A 12,138-nucleotide genomic window follows, 5' to 3' on the forward strand; every position below is an offset into this window, starting at 1 on the left:
TCAGTGAAGTACCTGGGCTGTATTGTAGAAGAAAGCTTGGATGAAGGAACATGGCCAACAAAGTACTAGGTAGGATCACAGCTTCTTTTTTTCTAATATTTTATTTTGCAATTTTCAAATTTTAAAACACAAAAACAAAGTCAGACACAGGAAAAGAACAGAAAAGAAAGAAAGAAAAACATACACTCCGATATTGTATAACGTGGTCCTACCAGCTACATAGTGCTTATGTGGGTAGGATCACAGCTTTGACTAATTTCTTAGCTAGAACTTCTACATTTCTTGACAGAGAATCAATGTTAGTCGTAGCCAACTCTTTAATTTGATATCATTTAGGTTTTGCTTGCACTTCCGGGTTTGAGAGTTTAAACTTCTCAAAGGTTAGCTTCAGACTGCCCAAAATAAATGGACCAGGGTCATTCTGAATCTGAGCCCTTGATCACATATCACAAGAGCTTAACTGGCTTCCAGTGGAAGCTAGGGTCACTCTGTCCAGACTTAGCATGTATCATAAGATCCTTCAGGGTGCTGAGCCTGTCCCTGAGTTTTTACTTCATTATTTTGACTCATGTCAGGGAAGTGCATACAAGATCTACTACTGCTAATCTGTGTTTGATTTTAGTATTTATTTTGTATATTCAACTGATGTGTATGTATCTATGTTTGTATGCATGCATGCATGCATGCAGTACGTATGATATGTTGGATTGCCACCTTGTTCAAGAGGACCACAATGGAAATAGGTCCTGGACTTTATTGTGTTTATCCTTGATTGTTTTTTAACCATGTGTATGGGTTAGGTAACCCTAACCCATTGTATGTACACCGTTATCTACAACAACAAAAATCAAAGCAATCTTGAAACCCTCTGCATTTCCTAAGTGCTCTCCAGACCTAGATGACCAGCAATGACCCAGTGCAGTCCAGACCTAGGTGACCAGCAATGACCCAGTGCAGTCCAGACCTAGATGACCAGCAATGACCCAGTGCAGTCCAGACCTAGGTGACCAGCAATGACCCAGTGCAGTCCAGACCTAGGTGACCAGCAATGACCCAGTGCAGTCCAGACCTAGGTGACCAGCAATGACCCAGTGCAGTCCAGACCTAGGTGACCAGCAATGACCCAGTGCAGTCCAGACCTAGGTGACCAGCAATGACCCAGCGCAGCGTGGAGAGTGATACTGTAGATAGGAAAAAAGTGCATCAAGCTTGGCCCAGCATGAGGCGGAACTTAGAGATTCTGCTCGGCTAAATTCAAGCACTTTTGTTTTAAGTAAACTCTTTAGCACTTTTAAGAACCGTGGCAACCCTTAACAAATGGTGCAGGCGGCAGGCAGACAGTGTTTTCAGGGTTTACTCTGTGTGTGTGTGTGTGTGTGTGTGTGTGTGTGTGTGTGTGTGTGTGTGTGTGTGTGTGTGTGTGTGTGTGTGTGTGTGTGTGTGTGTGTGTGTGTGTGTGTGTGTGTGTGTGTGTGTGTGTGTGTGTGTGTGTGTGTGTGTGTTTTCAGGGTTTGCTGGGGGAGCGTGAGGGGAACACGCCTGAAGCTTCCAGCATGGTCTTTCTTCGGGCAGTCTCCTTGGCCACGTTGTGGTTGAGTCTCCTCAGGCGTTCCTGAGGAGAGATGATTCAGGCTCAGAATAAGCTGCTACTGTATGAAGGGGTGTGGGCCAGAAATATATTGAGGTTATGTGAATACGGATGGCGAAAATGACAACCGACGCTCATGAACCAATCATTAAAGGACCAATCCGTAAGTTTGGGGGGGAAATAAATGTTCAAAGTGTTTTTTTAATACCAGTGAGTGAATGCTCCGTTACATAACTTAATCCTCCATTACGTAACTTAAAAAAGTGAGCCCAGCCTCTCTGTGTTCACCTCTCTGTGTTCACTCAGCCTCTCTGTGTCTACCCAGCCTCTCTGTGTTCACCCAGCCTCTCTGTGTTCACCCAGCCTCTCTGTGTTCACCTCTCTGTGTTCACCCAGCCTCTCTGTGTTCACCTCTCTGTTTTCACCTCTCTGTGTTCACCCAGCCTCTCTGTGTTCACCTCTCTGTTTTCACCCAGCCTCTCTCTGTCCAGCCTCTCAGTGTTCACCCAGCCTCTCTGTGTTCACCCAGCCTCTCTGTTCACCCAGCCTCTGTGTTCACCTCTCTGTGTTCACCCAGCCTCTCTGTGTTCACCCAGCCTCTCTGTTCACCCAGCCTCTGTGTTCACCCAGCCTCTCTGTGTCCAGCCTCTCTGTGTTCACCTCTCTCTGTTCACCCAGCCTCTCTGTGTTCACCTCTCTGTGTTCACCCAGCCTCTCTCTGTTCACCCAGCCTCTCTGTGTTCACCTCTCTGTGTTCACCCAGCCTCTCCAGACAGCAGCAATGTGACCGATATCGGGGGGAAACTAGAGTCGTGTTTTTGGTTCATGGAGGGACCTTGCTGCTTGTAGCTGCTGTAATGTTGTTTTGGCCGATAACGTTAGCTGCTTGCTAATGGATTTACCACCTGCAACGCTCGCTTATTTAATAGCCTTCCTAACGGCAGTATTGCAGGATCTCTGTAAGATCTCTGTCCGTTGCTTCGTTTTGGACCGTCAACGTTCTGGCATTCTTAACACCACGGCTCCTCCACTCTGATTTGCTAAACGGACGGTGACAAAAGTTAAACTTTAGGAATCAATAAGCACAATCGAAATTTAAATTTAAATTAAAGTTTTGATTCCTCTTGAGTAGGGACTTGGAGTTTCGATTCCTTTGGAATGAAAAATGGAACCGTTCCAATTTGTAGGCGGTCTTCCTTCCCTAGTCTGCCTTATTCTTATTCTTAGCCAAGGTGGGTTTATTTCTTGCAAATGATTGGGTGGTGAAGTAAAGCTTACATTTCAAAACGGCCACTGACCTGAGCATTCTGCAGGATGTTGTTTACCAGCACTACTCTGCGTCTTGCGTTGAGCAGCTTCTTAACATAAGGGTCCAGGTCTAGCGCCACCTTCTGGTGTTCATTTATCCTGCATAACTCTGCAAATGAATGAACGAACATTAGGAGACACATGCCTTGGGTAGAAAAACAGTTGATATTGAATTTCATAAATGATAAAAAGCTTGGATATCGCATGTTTTCAAGTCAATATAACATACATGGTAGGCAGGGTTTTTCCAAAGAAAGTAAATTGTACCTGTAGCCAGATTGTCTATGTGTTCTCTCAATTCCACTTGGCTCTCTCTGAAAATATGAACACAATAATCATCATCATGTTAATCCACCAATACATTGACGGACAGTGAAGAAAGCTGCAGTGATGTTCAAATAATTATTGTGCTTGCTGAAAGCAAGGCACAATCTATTCTATAAAGTCCTATTCTTCGATCTGCCAAAGTAATTGGATGTAATAACTTTTTTCTCACCACATAGACATGCCATACCTGAAAACTTGTAACTTATTGATGACATGTATGCTATGACTATGCTAAAGGCTTCATCAAGAGGTCTGGGCGCTATTCACGATTAACCGCCATTTTTTCCCCATTGACTTGAATAACGTTTAGAAAAATCTTGCATTTAATTAGCTGTAGCTCAGAAACCATACCACCTAGAGCTACCAAACTTGGTAGGCAGGTTCACAGAGGGGCCTTTTAGTATAGGTGAAAAATTACACCAATTGACCTGATGGTGGCGCTATAACGACACTCTTTACATTTTTGTCCATAACCCGCTTCTACTCACATAGGCCTGCCCATAACTACTTAAGGCGCTGACAGGGTTCTGCGCAACCTCGACTTGGAGCCTTGCCGTCGACTAGCGGCGACAGTGAGACTGTGCATACTCGAACGTAACTCGGCGCGTTGGCTGCGGTACACCTCCAAAACACTAGGTGGCTTGTGGTACACCTATGTCCATTTATTACATATGACGCTATGGTGTTGTTTACCAAGAACTTGCAATCATGTCGGTGGGGGGACATTTTATTGTCCCTCCATTTCAAAATTCATTCCGGTGAGCCTGCAGAAGTCTTTGCTAGATGAGGGACAAGCACTGTTAGCAAGATACTGAACCCCAAATTGCTCCCGTTGGTGTGCCAGCACCCTGCGTGGTAACCTTCCGCCATCGGTGTGTGAATGGGTGAATGTACCTACTGACTGTAAAGCGCAAAGCGATATATAAATGCAGGCCATTTTACATCAGTGCCTATGACATCATCAGTGTTGTCATAAGCTATGCTCTTATGACATCACTGATGATGCAGTGGGACAACATTTGCAACAAACAAACATTGCCCACTTGCTCTCTTTTATGATAGATTGAATCAATTCTATGAATGTTTTTGTTGTGTTTGTCTCTTTTGAAAACGAAACAATTAATCAATCATACCCGGACACATACAAGAGTCAGGATTTGATCATTAATCACTGTATCTGTGTGACTACAATGTTGTTTGCTCGCCGCGTGCAAGCGGTGCACCATGATAGTGAGATCAAACATACCCTGCTGTCAATTCAGCACAGGCTGTGAAAAGACTCCCTTTAAACGGTTGTTGTAAACTGCAGTATCATTTTAACAACACCGCCTAAACTACTGCCTTCCGTAGGATTACTATTATGTCTTCGGACCTGCAATCGGACGTCGGAGACAGGTAGACGAACAGAGTGTATAGGAGAACAGAGAGGGGATCATGGGGCTACCTCAGCGTTGCCAGGTGTACGATAATTATCGTATTTGTATGATAATTTCGCCTTCTGTACGATGTACGATCGATAATGCCAAAATTCCCAGAAAATACGATAATTTGATCATTTTATGACAGTTGTAATCAATATACTAATATGGATCCTATGTTTGTTTATACACGTCTTCTCACAAGGTCTTTGCAGTCAATCAATCATGCATTCCCCTAGGACAGGGGTTCCCAAACTTTTCCGTCCAAGTACCACTACATACCAAACCAAATTTCCCAGGGACCACTTCCACTGCGTATACCAACCCCCCTCCCCCCCCTAAAATAAAATTAGCTGATGTAATCATGCAATAGCAGCAGAAAGGCTAAATGCCAATATAAGGCTATACTAGCTGGTTCAAAACGGACACACACGGACACACACACACACACACACACACACATACACACACACACGCACACACCTGCCAACATTAGGCTGTGAAAAAGAGGTCCCCTTCATCAGTGATGTCACTTTAGCAATTGTGATGTCATCAGTGATGGCACTTTAGCAATTGTGATGTCATCAGTGATGTCACTCGAGCAATTGTGATGTCATCAGTGATGTCATAAATCAATTGTGATGTCATCAGTGATGTCATAATCATTCCTGGCTGAGGCTATAAAGTGGTGAAGCACGGCCAGAAAGCCATTAACAGAAGAAGAAGAGGTGGAAGACGGCCACTGCTCGCGTACGATCATTTTGACCCTCAGGTACGATAACTCAACATTTCCCACCTGGCAACACTGGGCTACCTCGTAATCATGAGCATAACGGTTGTTTTGGTTATTGACCACATGACAAGACTCACGAGCTAGCATTGTTGCTGTCGTCAGCAGAGGGCTGTGATGCAGAGAAGGGAAAGCACACACAGCACAGGGGGTAAAGGCAGGGTACCTGACTGAGTGGACATGCAGGTCGAGCTGCTGGATAGCTGGGGACAGCAGATCCAGCAAGCCCTCGGCGATCGCATCTTTCCCTGAAGGAGTCTCCAGCAGAGCCACGGCAGCCATTTTGGTCCCAAGACAAACAGGAAGTGACGATTTTCTGACGTTGAAATCCTATCGTCATGGTTGTGCGCCTTCATTTTGGCTTGAAAACGCCTCCTTGCGCCAATGGGACAACGGCACAGAACCATGACAGCCAATCAGAGTCTCCTTCAGGCCAAAATGGCGGATTTGCTGTGCCCTGACAACCCATCAGCCTTCGGTTCTTATCGTGTTCTTTGGTAAGACCACCATTTTCCTCCGGCTAGGCAGGCAGCACCATCTTAGAAAGACGCAGCACAGGACACAAAACCTTTAAATCTCACATTAACTCTGATCAAAGACCTGATCTCACTACAGTCCGCTCTACTTTCAATACAATCAACAGTTAGTCAGCTAAGGAAAGAATCAGCATCAAAACAACAATATAAAGACAGCACACCGTGCTGCTACTAGCTAAGTAGCTAACGGTAGTCAAGCTAACGCTATAGCTTTTCGACTTTCTTCGACGGTCACTGTGAGTAAATATGCTGCTATAATTACTACTTGCTTGTTTTTTTTATAATTTAAATAGTGTATGAACGAATTTAAATTGATAAATAGTAGCTAGCAAATGCATTACGAAGAACTGGTGGAACATGTACAGCTAACGTTAGCTCATTTTGTTAGCCAAGTAGCTAACTAACGTTAGTATAGACCTAACTGCTATTATTGAGAACATTCCATGATCTGGGAAACCCTACCCCTTAAACATGACGTAAATGTACTGTAATAAATGCAACAAAGGGGAATCAACTACGTGCATAAGCCAACGATAACAAGCTGTCTACATATTATAACATTAGCCAACCAGCTGAGTAACGTAAATTGATTGGTGAGAAATGGTGGAGTTGAAGTTGTATTTCTGGCCTGGCTAGCTAGATGCTCTGAGCCCGTGACATTGTATGCCATGATGTTTCCCCTCTCTGACTGCTGTAACGTGACCCTGTCTGCCATGTGTTTCCAGGAGCGCCAAGGAAGCAAGTCAAAATGAGTGCTACCTCTTCCCAAAAAGTCGTGCTGAAAAGCACCACCAAGGTGTCCCTGAACGAGCGGTGAGGCGCCACGCACCCTGTCAGCAGTTAGACACCAGACGGGCCAGCCTTTGGTTCCCATGGCTCTAGCCCTCTCTACGGAAGGCCTCTGTTGGGGACCGGACCCGACATGGATGCTAGACTGCCTATAGGCCCAACATGTGCACTGCCCACTCAAACTAGGCCCGACATGTGCACTGCCCACTCAAACCGGTTGCCAATGTCCGTATTTGCTGATGCATGGGCAGAGGTGGATATGGTAGTGAATATCGAGTTGGAGGAGAAAGAGCCCGCCCTGGCCAAAGTCTTGTGTGAGCAGTGCACACTTGTAGTGAAGGGAAGAGGGTAATGGTCGTACCTGGTAAGGCGATTGTTCTAAAATGGGCCTGGGCCACAGTCCTCACCACGCCCCGGCACTTCCCCCCCCCCTGTTAAGTGCACAGTATACACAAAGTGTATCTTTCAAAGGGAGACGTGCACCTTCCATGTGGCCTCTCTCTCATATCAATGCAGGTTCAGCGTGTGCTCTCTTTGCTCTCCTGTCTTCTAAAAGACTAGGTGCCCAGTCCCAGTCCGGACGTGACCGAGCCGTCCCCGTCCTCTCTCCCCTCTCACGCCCCCTCAGTGGCTGAGCCACAGGTGACGGTCCGGGCTGTAAGTGGCTGGGTGGCCTAGCATCCCTCCCGCCCAGGGCCTTCCCTGCTGCAACATGACCACCCTCTAGCTGGGCAGCAGGAGGCCTGTAAGTGGCAAATCCATCTGTTCCTCTGTCTTCACTCTCTTTCTCCTTCAATACATCTTTGTCTACACTTTCTTTTGCTTCCAAAACATGCTGAATTGAACTGTAAATCTTGACTATACTTTTGAGAGAGAAGTGAACAGGCAGTGCCAACAAGTGGGGGCATAAGTCTTACATGACAAAAGAGCCACTGCAGTCTGTGTGGCCGCATCCATGATATGAGAACTGACTTGATGTGGAAACCCTGCTTCCTCCCCTCCCCCTCCCTTCTTCTCTGTATACCCTCTCCCCCTGCCCCCCCACCTCCAAAGCTTCACTAACATGCTGAAGAACAAGCAGCCCACTGCGGTGAGCGTGAGAGCCACCATGCAGCAGCAGCACATGGCCAGCGCCCGCAACCGCCGGCTGGCCCAACAGATGGAGAACCGGCCCTCAGTGCAGGCAGCTCTACATCACAAGCAGGTGAGGGCCAACACAGACATGACATCACAAGCAGGTGAAGGCCAACACAGACCAGACGTCACAAGCAGGTGCAGGTAAGGGCCAACACAGACATGACATCATCACAAGCAGGTGAGCCGCAGGGCCAACACAGACATGACATCACAAGCAGGTGAAGGCCAACACAGACATGACATCACAATCAGGGGAGGGCCAACACAGACATGACATCATCACAATCAGGTAAGGTCCAACACAGACATGACATCACAATCAGGGGAGGGCCAACACAGACATGACATCATCACAATCAGGGGAGGGCCAACACAGACATGACATCACAATCAGGTAAGGGACAACACAGACATGACATCATCACAATCAGGTGAGGGCCAACACAGACATGACATCACAATCAGGTAAGGGCCAACACAGACATGACATCACAATCAGGTGAGGGCCAACACAGACATGACATCAGAAGCAGGTGAAGGCCAACACAGACATGACATCATAATGATATGATATGATATGATATTTTCATTTATAATATATAATAAGCACTCTGTGCTCTGTTATCTTGTCATAACCACTCTCTCCTCTGTTATCTTGTCATCATAACCACTCTTCTGTGTCAGAGCCTGAAGCAGCGTCTGGGGAAGAGCAACATCCAGGCCAGGCTGGGCCGGCCGGTTGGGGCCCTGATGCGCGGTGGAGCCCCCGGAGGCAGAGGAGGGATGCGCGGCCTGGCCAGGGGAGGCCTCAGAGGACGACTGAGAGGAGGAGGGATGAGGGGAGCTCTGTCCCTCAGAGGTGAGAGGCCACTACCAACCAAGTAGGAGTCTGGACAGACAGCGACTGAGGCAGACATGAGTGTTTAGTGACAAGCAAACATTTTTCATCACTGGAGACCCTGCAGACCCTCTGCCAAGAAACGTTATTCATGACGCTCTTTTAAGAAGTGATCTGGTTGCAAAAATAACAAAGAAATCACATAAATTTAAGTATAGGGGAGATCAGATCACGTATACAAGATAACCCTGATCATTATCTAATTATTGTAGTAAAATGACATGGTGGCTGTGCATCATCAATAAGTGCTATCAGCATAGCAAGCATTCATTGTTCTAATAGGCTACAGTTGGTCAGTGCTCCAGGGCAGGAACAGGTTGGTCAAGTGAAAGTGGATGCCTTGCTTTAAAATCAACCACAAAGTATTGAAGCAACCTGAATTCCCTCAAAAGAGTGAAAGTGAGTGATCAACACCATGCATTTACATCTGAAAGAGGTTGAAAGGAGTGATTGATAATCAGTTAAATCTAATTATGTTTTTCTGCAAATTGCATCATTGGGAGGTTGATTCTGGCACTCGATATTAGGGGTGGGCAGTATATTGATTTTATATCAACAATAATAATGTCTGTGCTATATAAATCAACTTGTCTGCATGCTAAAAGCGGAAGCAGGTGTACTCAAACTTTTGACTTGTGTGTGCCCAAAACACATTGCGACGCTGGTGTTTGGTACTCAAAATATTTTCTCAAGGTTGGCAGGTCTGTGCATGTAGTACACTGACTATCAGCAAGTACCTCATACAGTACAGCATGTAGTACACTGACTATCAGCAAGTACCTCATACAGTACACTGACTATCAGCAGGTACCTCATACAGTACACTGACTATCAGCAAGTACCTCATACAGTACACTGACTATCAGCAGGTACCTCATACATTACACTGACTATCAGCAGGTACCTCATACAGTACAGCATGTAGTACACTGATTGTCTTTAGTTATCTTCCTACTTCTTATCTCTGGATATTGATGTGACCGCTACGCTGCATAGACAAATTCCTCGTATGTAACTTGCATACTGTGGTAATAAAAGTGATTCTGATTTAGGGAAGCGGGTGTCTGTGGGCGGGCCCATGAGAGGCCGCGGGGCGGCGGGCCGCCTGGCGATGCGCAGGGGAGGCCGCGGCCGAGGAGGACCTCCAGGCCGAGGAGGGGCTCTGCCCAGAGGAGGCCTACGAGGAGCACCCAGAGGTAACCCTCACCCTAATCCTTAAACCTAACCCCCCAGCCGAGGAGGGGCTCTGCCTAGAGGTCAGAGGTCAGCCCCCCCCCCAACCGCTCAACTGTGGCCTCCTCACGACACTAAGCAGCATCAGGCATACTGATGTGCGTAGCTACATTTGACTTGACAGGATTCCTGAACTCGGATCCATCAGTCATCGTCAGAACTTCTGAAGCCATGTGTTTTCACAGCACCACAAGTTTCACACAGTCATTTCAACGTACAAATGTGAGACTAACTTTGAACTTCTCTAAATTGATACAGTAAAAATGTGTGATTTTGAGGTGGTGTCGTCAGTTGTGCTGAACTCAAATATATCAGGCATTCTGTGCGTTTGGAGGGTGGTGTCACTACACCATCTGCTCAACTAGCCACAGCGTGGGTCAGCCATCTTGCACAGCTACGTACGGCGACTTGACTTGGACAAACGTCACTGCCCGATTTGCAGCAGCCAACAATGCAGGAACGTCAGATAGACGTCTTTGTCCCCGTTTGCAGCACGAGGCATTTCATCACCATAACATCATGAACTCACCAGTAACTAACATTAGCAGCTCACTTTGGCCAGCTGATATGATACTGTTGATGTTAACTATGCCCCCCCCCTGTGTGTTGGTCCTGATGCTGAGGAAGTGATGTCTGCTGTGTGTTAACCCTGTAGTTGTTGCTGTGTGTTGGTCAGGTGTGTGTTAACCCTGTAGTTGTTGCTGTGTGTTGGTCAGGTGTGTGTTAACCCTGTAGTTGTTGCTGTGTGTTGGTCAGGTGTGTGTTAACCCTGTAGTTGTTGCTGTGTGTTGGTCAGGTGTGTGTTAACCCTGTAGTTGTTGCTGTGTGTTGGTCAGGTGTGTGTTAACCCTGTAGTTGTTGCTGTGTGTTGGTCAGGTGGTCGTGGCGGGGGGCTGCGTGGGCGTGGAGGCTTCGCAGGACGCGGTGGCTTGGCGGGACGTGGCGGCGGGCGGGGGCGAGGCCGAGGAGCGGGCCGGCCCGTGGTGACCCGAGAGCAGCTGGACAACCAGCTGGACGCCTACATGTCCAAAACCAAAGGCCACCTGGATGCTGAGCTGGACGCATACATGGCCCAGGCCGACCCCGACGGCATGGAGTGACCTTTGACCCTGGACAGATGCACTGCTGCTCACACCAAGCTAAGGGACACGTATAGAGGATGACTATGACAGAAACATACACAACATGCATACAGGCTGGTATTCCACAGGTTTGGCACAGGCAGAGTGAGGAGACAGACAACAGACCCAGGACCCAACAGGCAGAGTGATGAGACAGACAACAGACCCAGGTCCCAACAGGCAGAGTGATGAGACAGACAACAGACCCAGGACCCAGCTCTGCAGCATTGTCTCATGCTGATGTCTGGACTTCTGGAAGAACTATTTGACAGGACTTGAGCCCCCCCCTCTCTTTTTTTTCTTTTGTCTTTTTCCTTTCTTTCTTTTTTGTACATCAGTGTTTATGACCATGTCTGTTTTGGGCAGAAAAGAACTGGCTAAATTGTTTTAAACGTGAGACAGATGTGAGAAACGATGTCAAATCAGTCCATGATCTTGTCTGGTTTAGGGGAAAACAAGTGACACCTTCCACTGTTCAGCTTCTGTTGTAACCAATGTTTTGAAAAGACCTTTTTTTACATGCCCTTTTTTGGAAGATCAAATGAGTGTTTTGGGTTTGTTTTAACAGTCTTGAATGCAAAGCCTTTTTAAATTATTTGTTGAAAAAGAATATAAGCCAAGGGAGTTTTTTTTAAGGCAAAATTAATGTGTAGTGTTTTGTTTTGTATGATTTAGTACTTCTAAGGTTCAGCTGTTGCCACCAAACCTGTTTGTTCTTCCATATCTTCTGTTGGCATTCTTCTGAGTGGAATGTTGATGTTCTGACATGTATTAGCGTTTGTATTGTTACACACAGCAAGTAAAGTAGGTTTTAATGGAAAAACAACAGCAACATGTTGGTCCCTACTGGTGTCATGATGTCATTGTAACGCTCTGGTGTCATGATGTCATTGTAACGCTCTGGTGTCATGATGTCATTGTAACGCTCGTGAGTGAAATGTTGACCACAGCAATCAAGTGATTGTGTAATGGAAGCCTGTTTGGCTATGAAAG

The 12,138-nt window shown here is 46.6% G+C and overlaps 2 protein-coding genes across 2 annotated transcripts; one reads left to right on the forward strand and one right to left on the reverse strand.

Annotated features, from left to right (window-relative positions):
• Window positions 1–1,405: 1,405 nt before the first annotated feature.
• On the reverse strand, window positions 1,406–5,719 carry snapin (SNAP associated protein). The gene is made up of 4 exons (XM_083646795.1): window positions 5,598–5,719; window positions 3,164–3,210; window positions 2,887–3,005; window positions 1,406–1,612 (listed from the first exon to the last, which is right to left on the reverse strand). Exons 1-4 carry the CDS (start codon window positions 5,711–5,713, stop codon window positions 1,505–1,507), a joined length of 390 nt encoding a protein of 129 aa, XP_083502921.1. The 5' UTR covers window positions 5,714–5,719; the 3' UTR covers window positions 1,406–1,504.
• A 240-nt stretch (window positions 5,720–5,959) lies between these two features.
• chtopa (chromatin target of PRMT1a) lies at window positions 5,960–12,138 on the forward strand. The gene is made up of 6 exons (XM_083646793.1): window positions 5,960–6,203; window positions 6,693–6,780; window positions 7,810–7,960; window positions 8,578–8,752; window positions 9,844–9,987; window positions 10,901–12,138. The coding sequence occupies exons 2-6, from the start codon at window positions 6,716–6,718 to the stop codon at window positions 11,122–11,124; spliced, it is 759 nt and encodes a 252-aa protein (XP_083502919.1). The 5' UTR covers window positions 5,960–6,203; window positions 6,693–6,715; the 3' UTR covers window positions 11,125–12,138.

The sequence above is a fragment of the Poromitra crassiceps genome, assembly GCF_964638095.1.
Source record: "Poromitra crassiceps genome assembly, chromosome: 11".
Lineage (NCBI taxonomy): Eukaryota > Metazoa > Chordata > Actinopteri > Beryciformes > Melamphaidae > Poromitra > Poromitra crassiceps.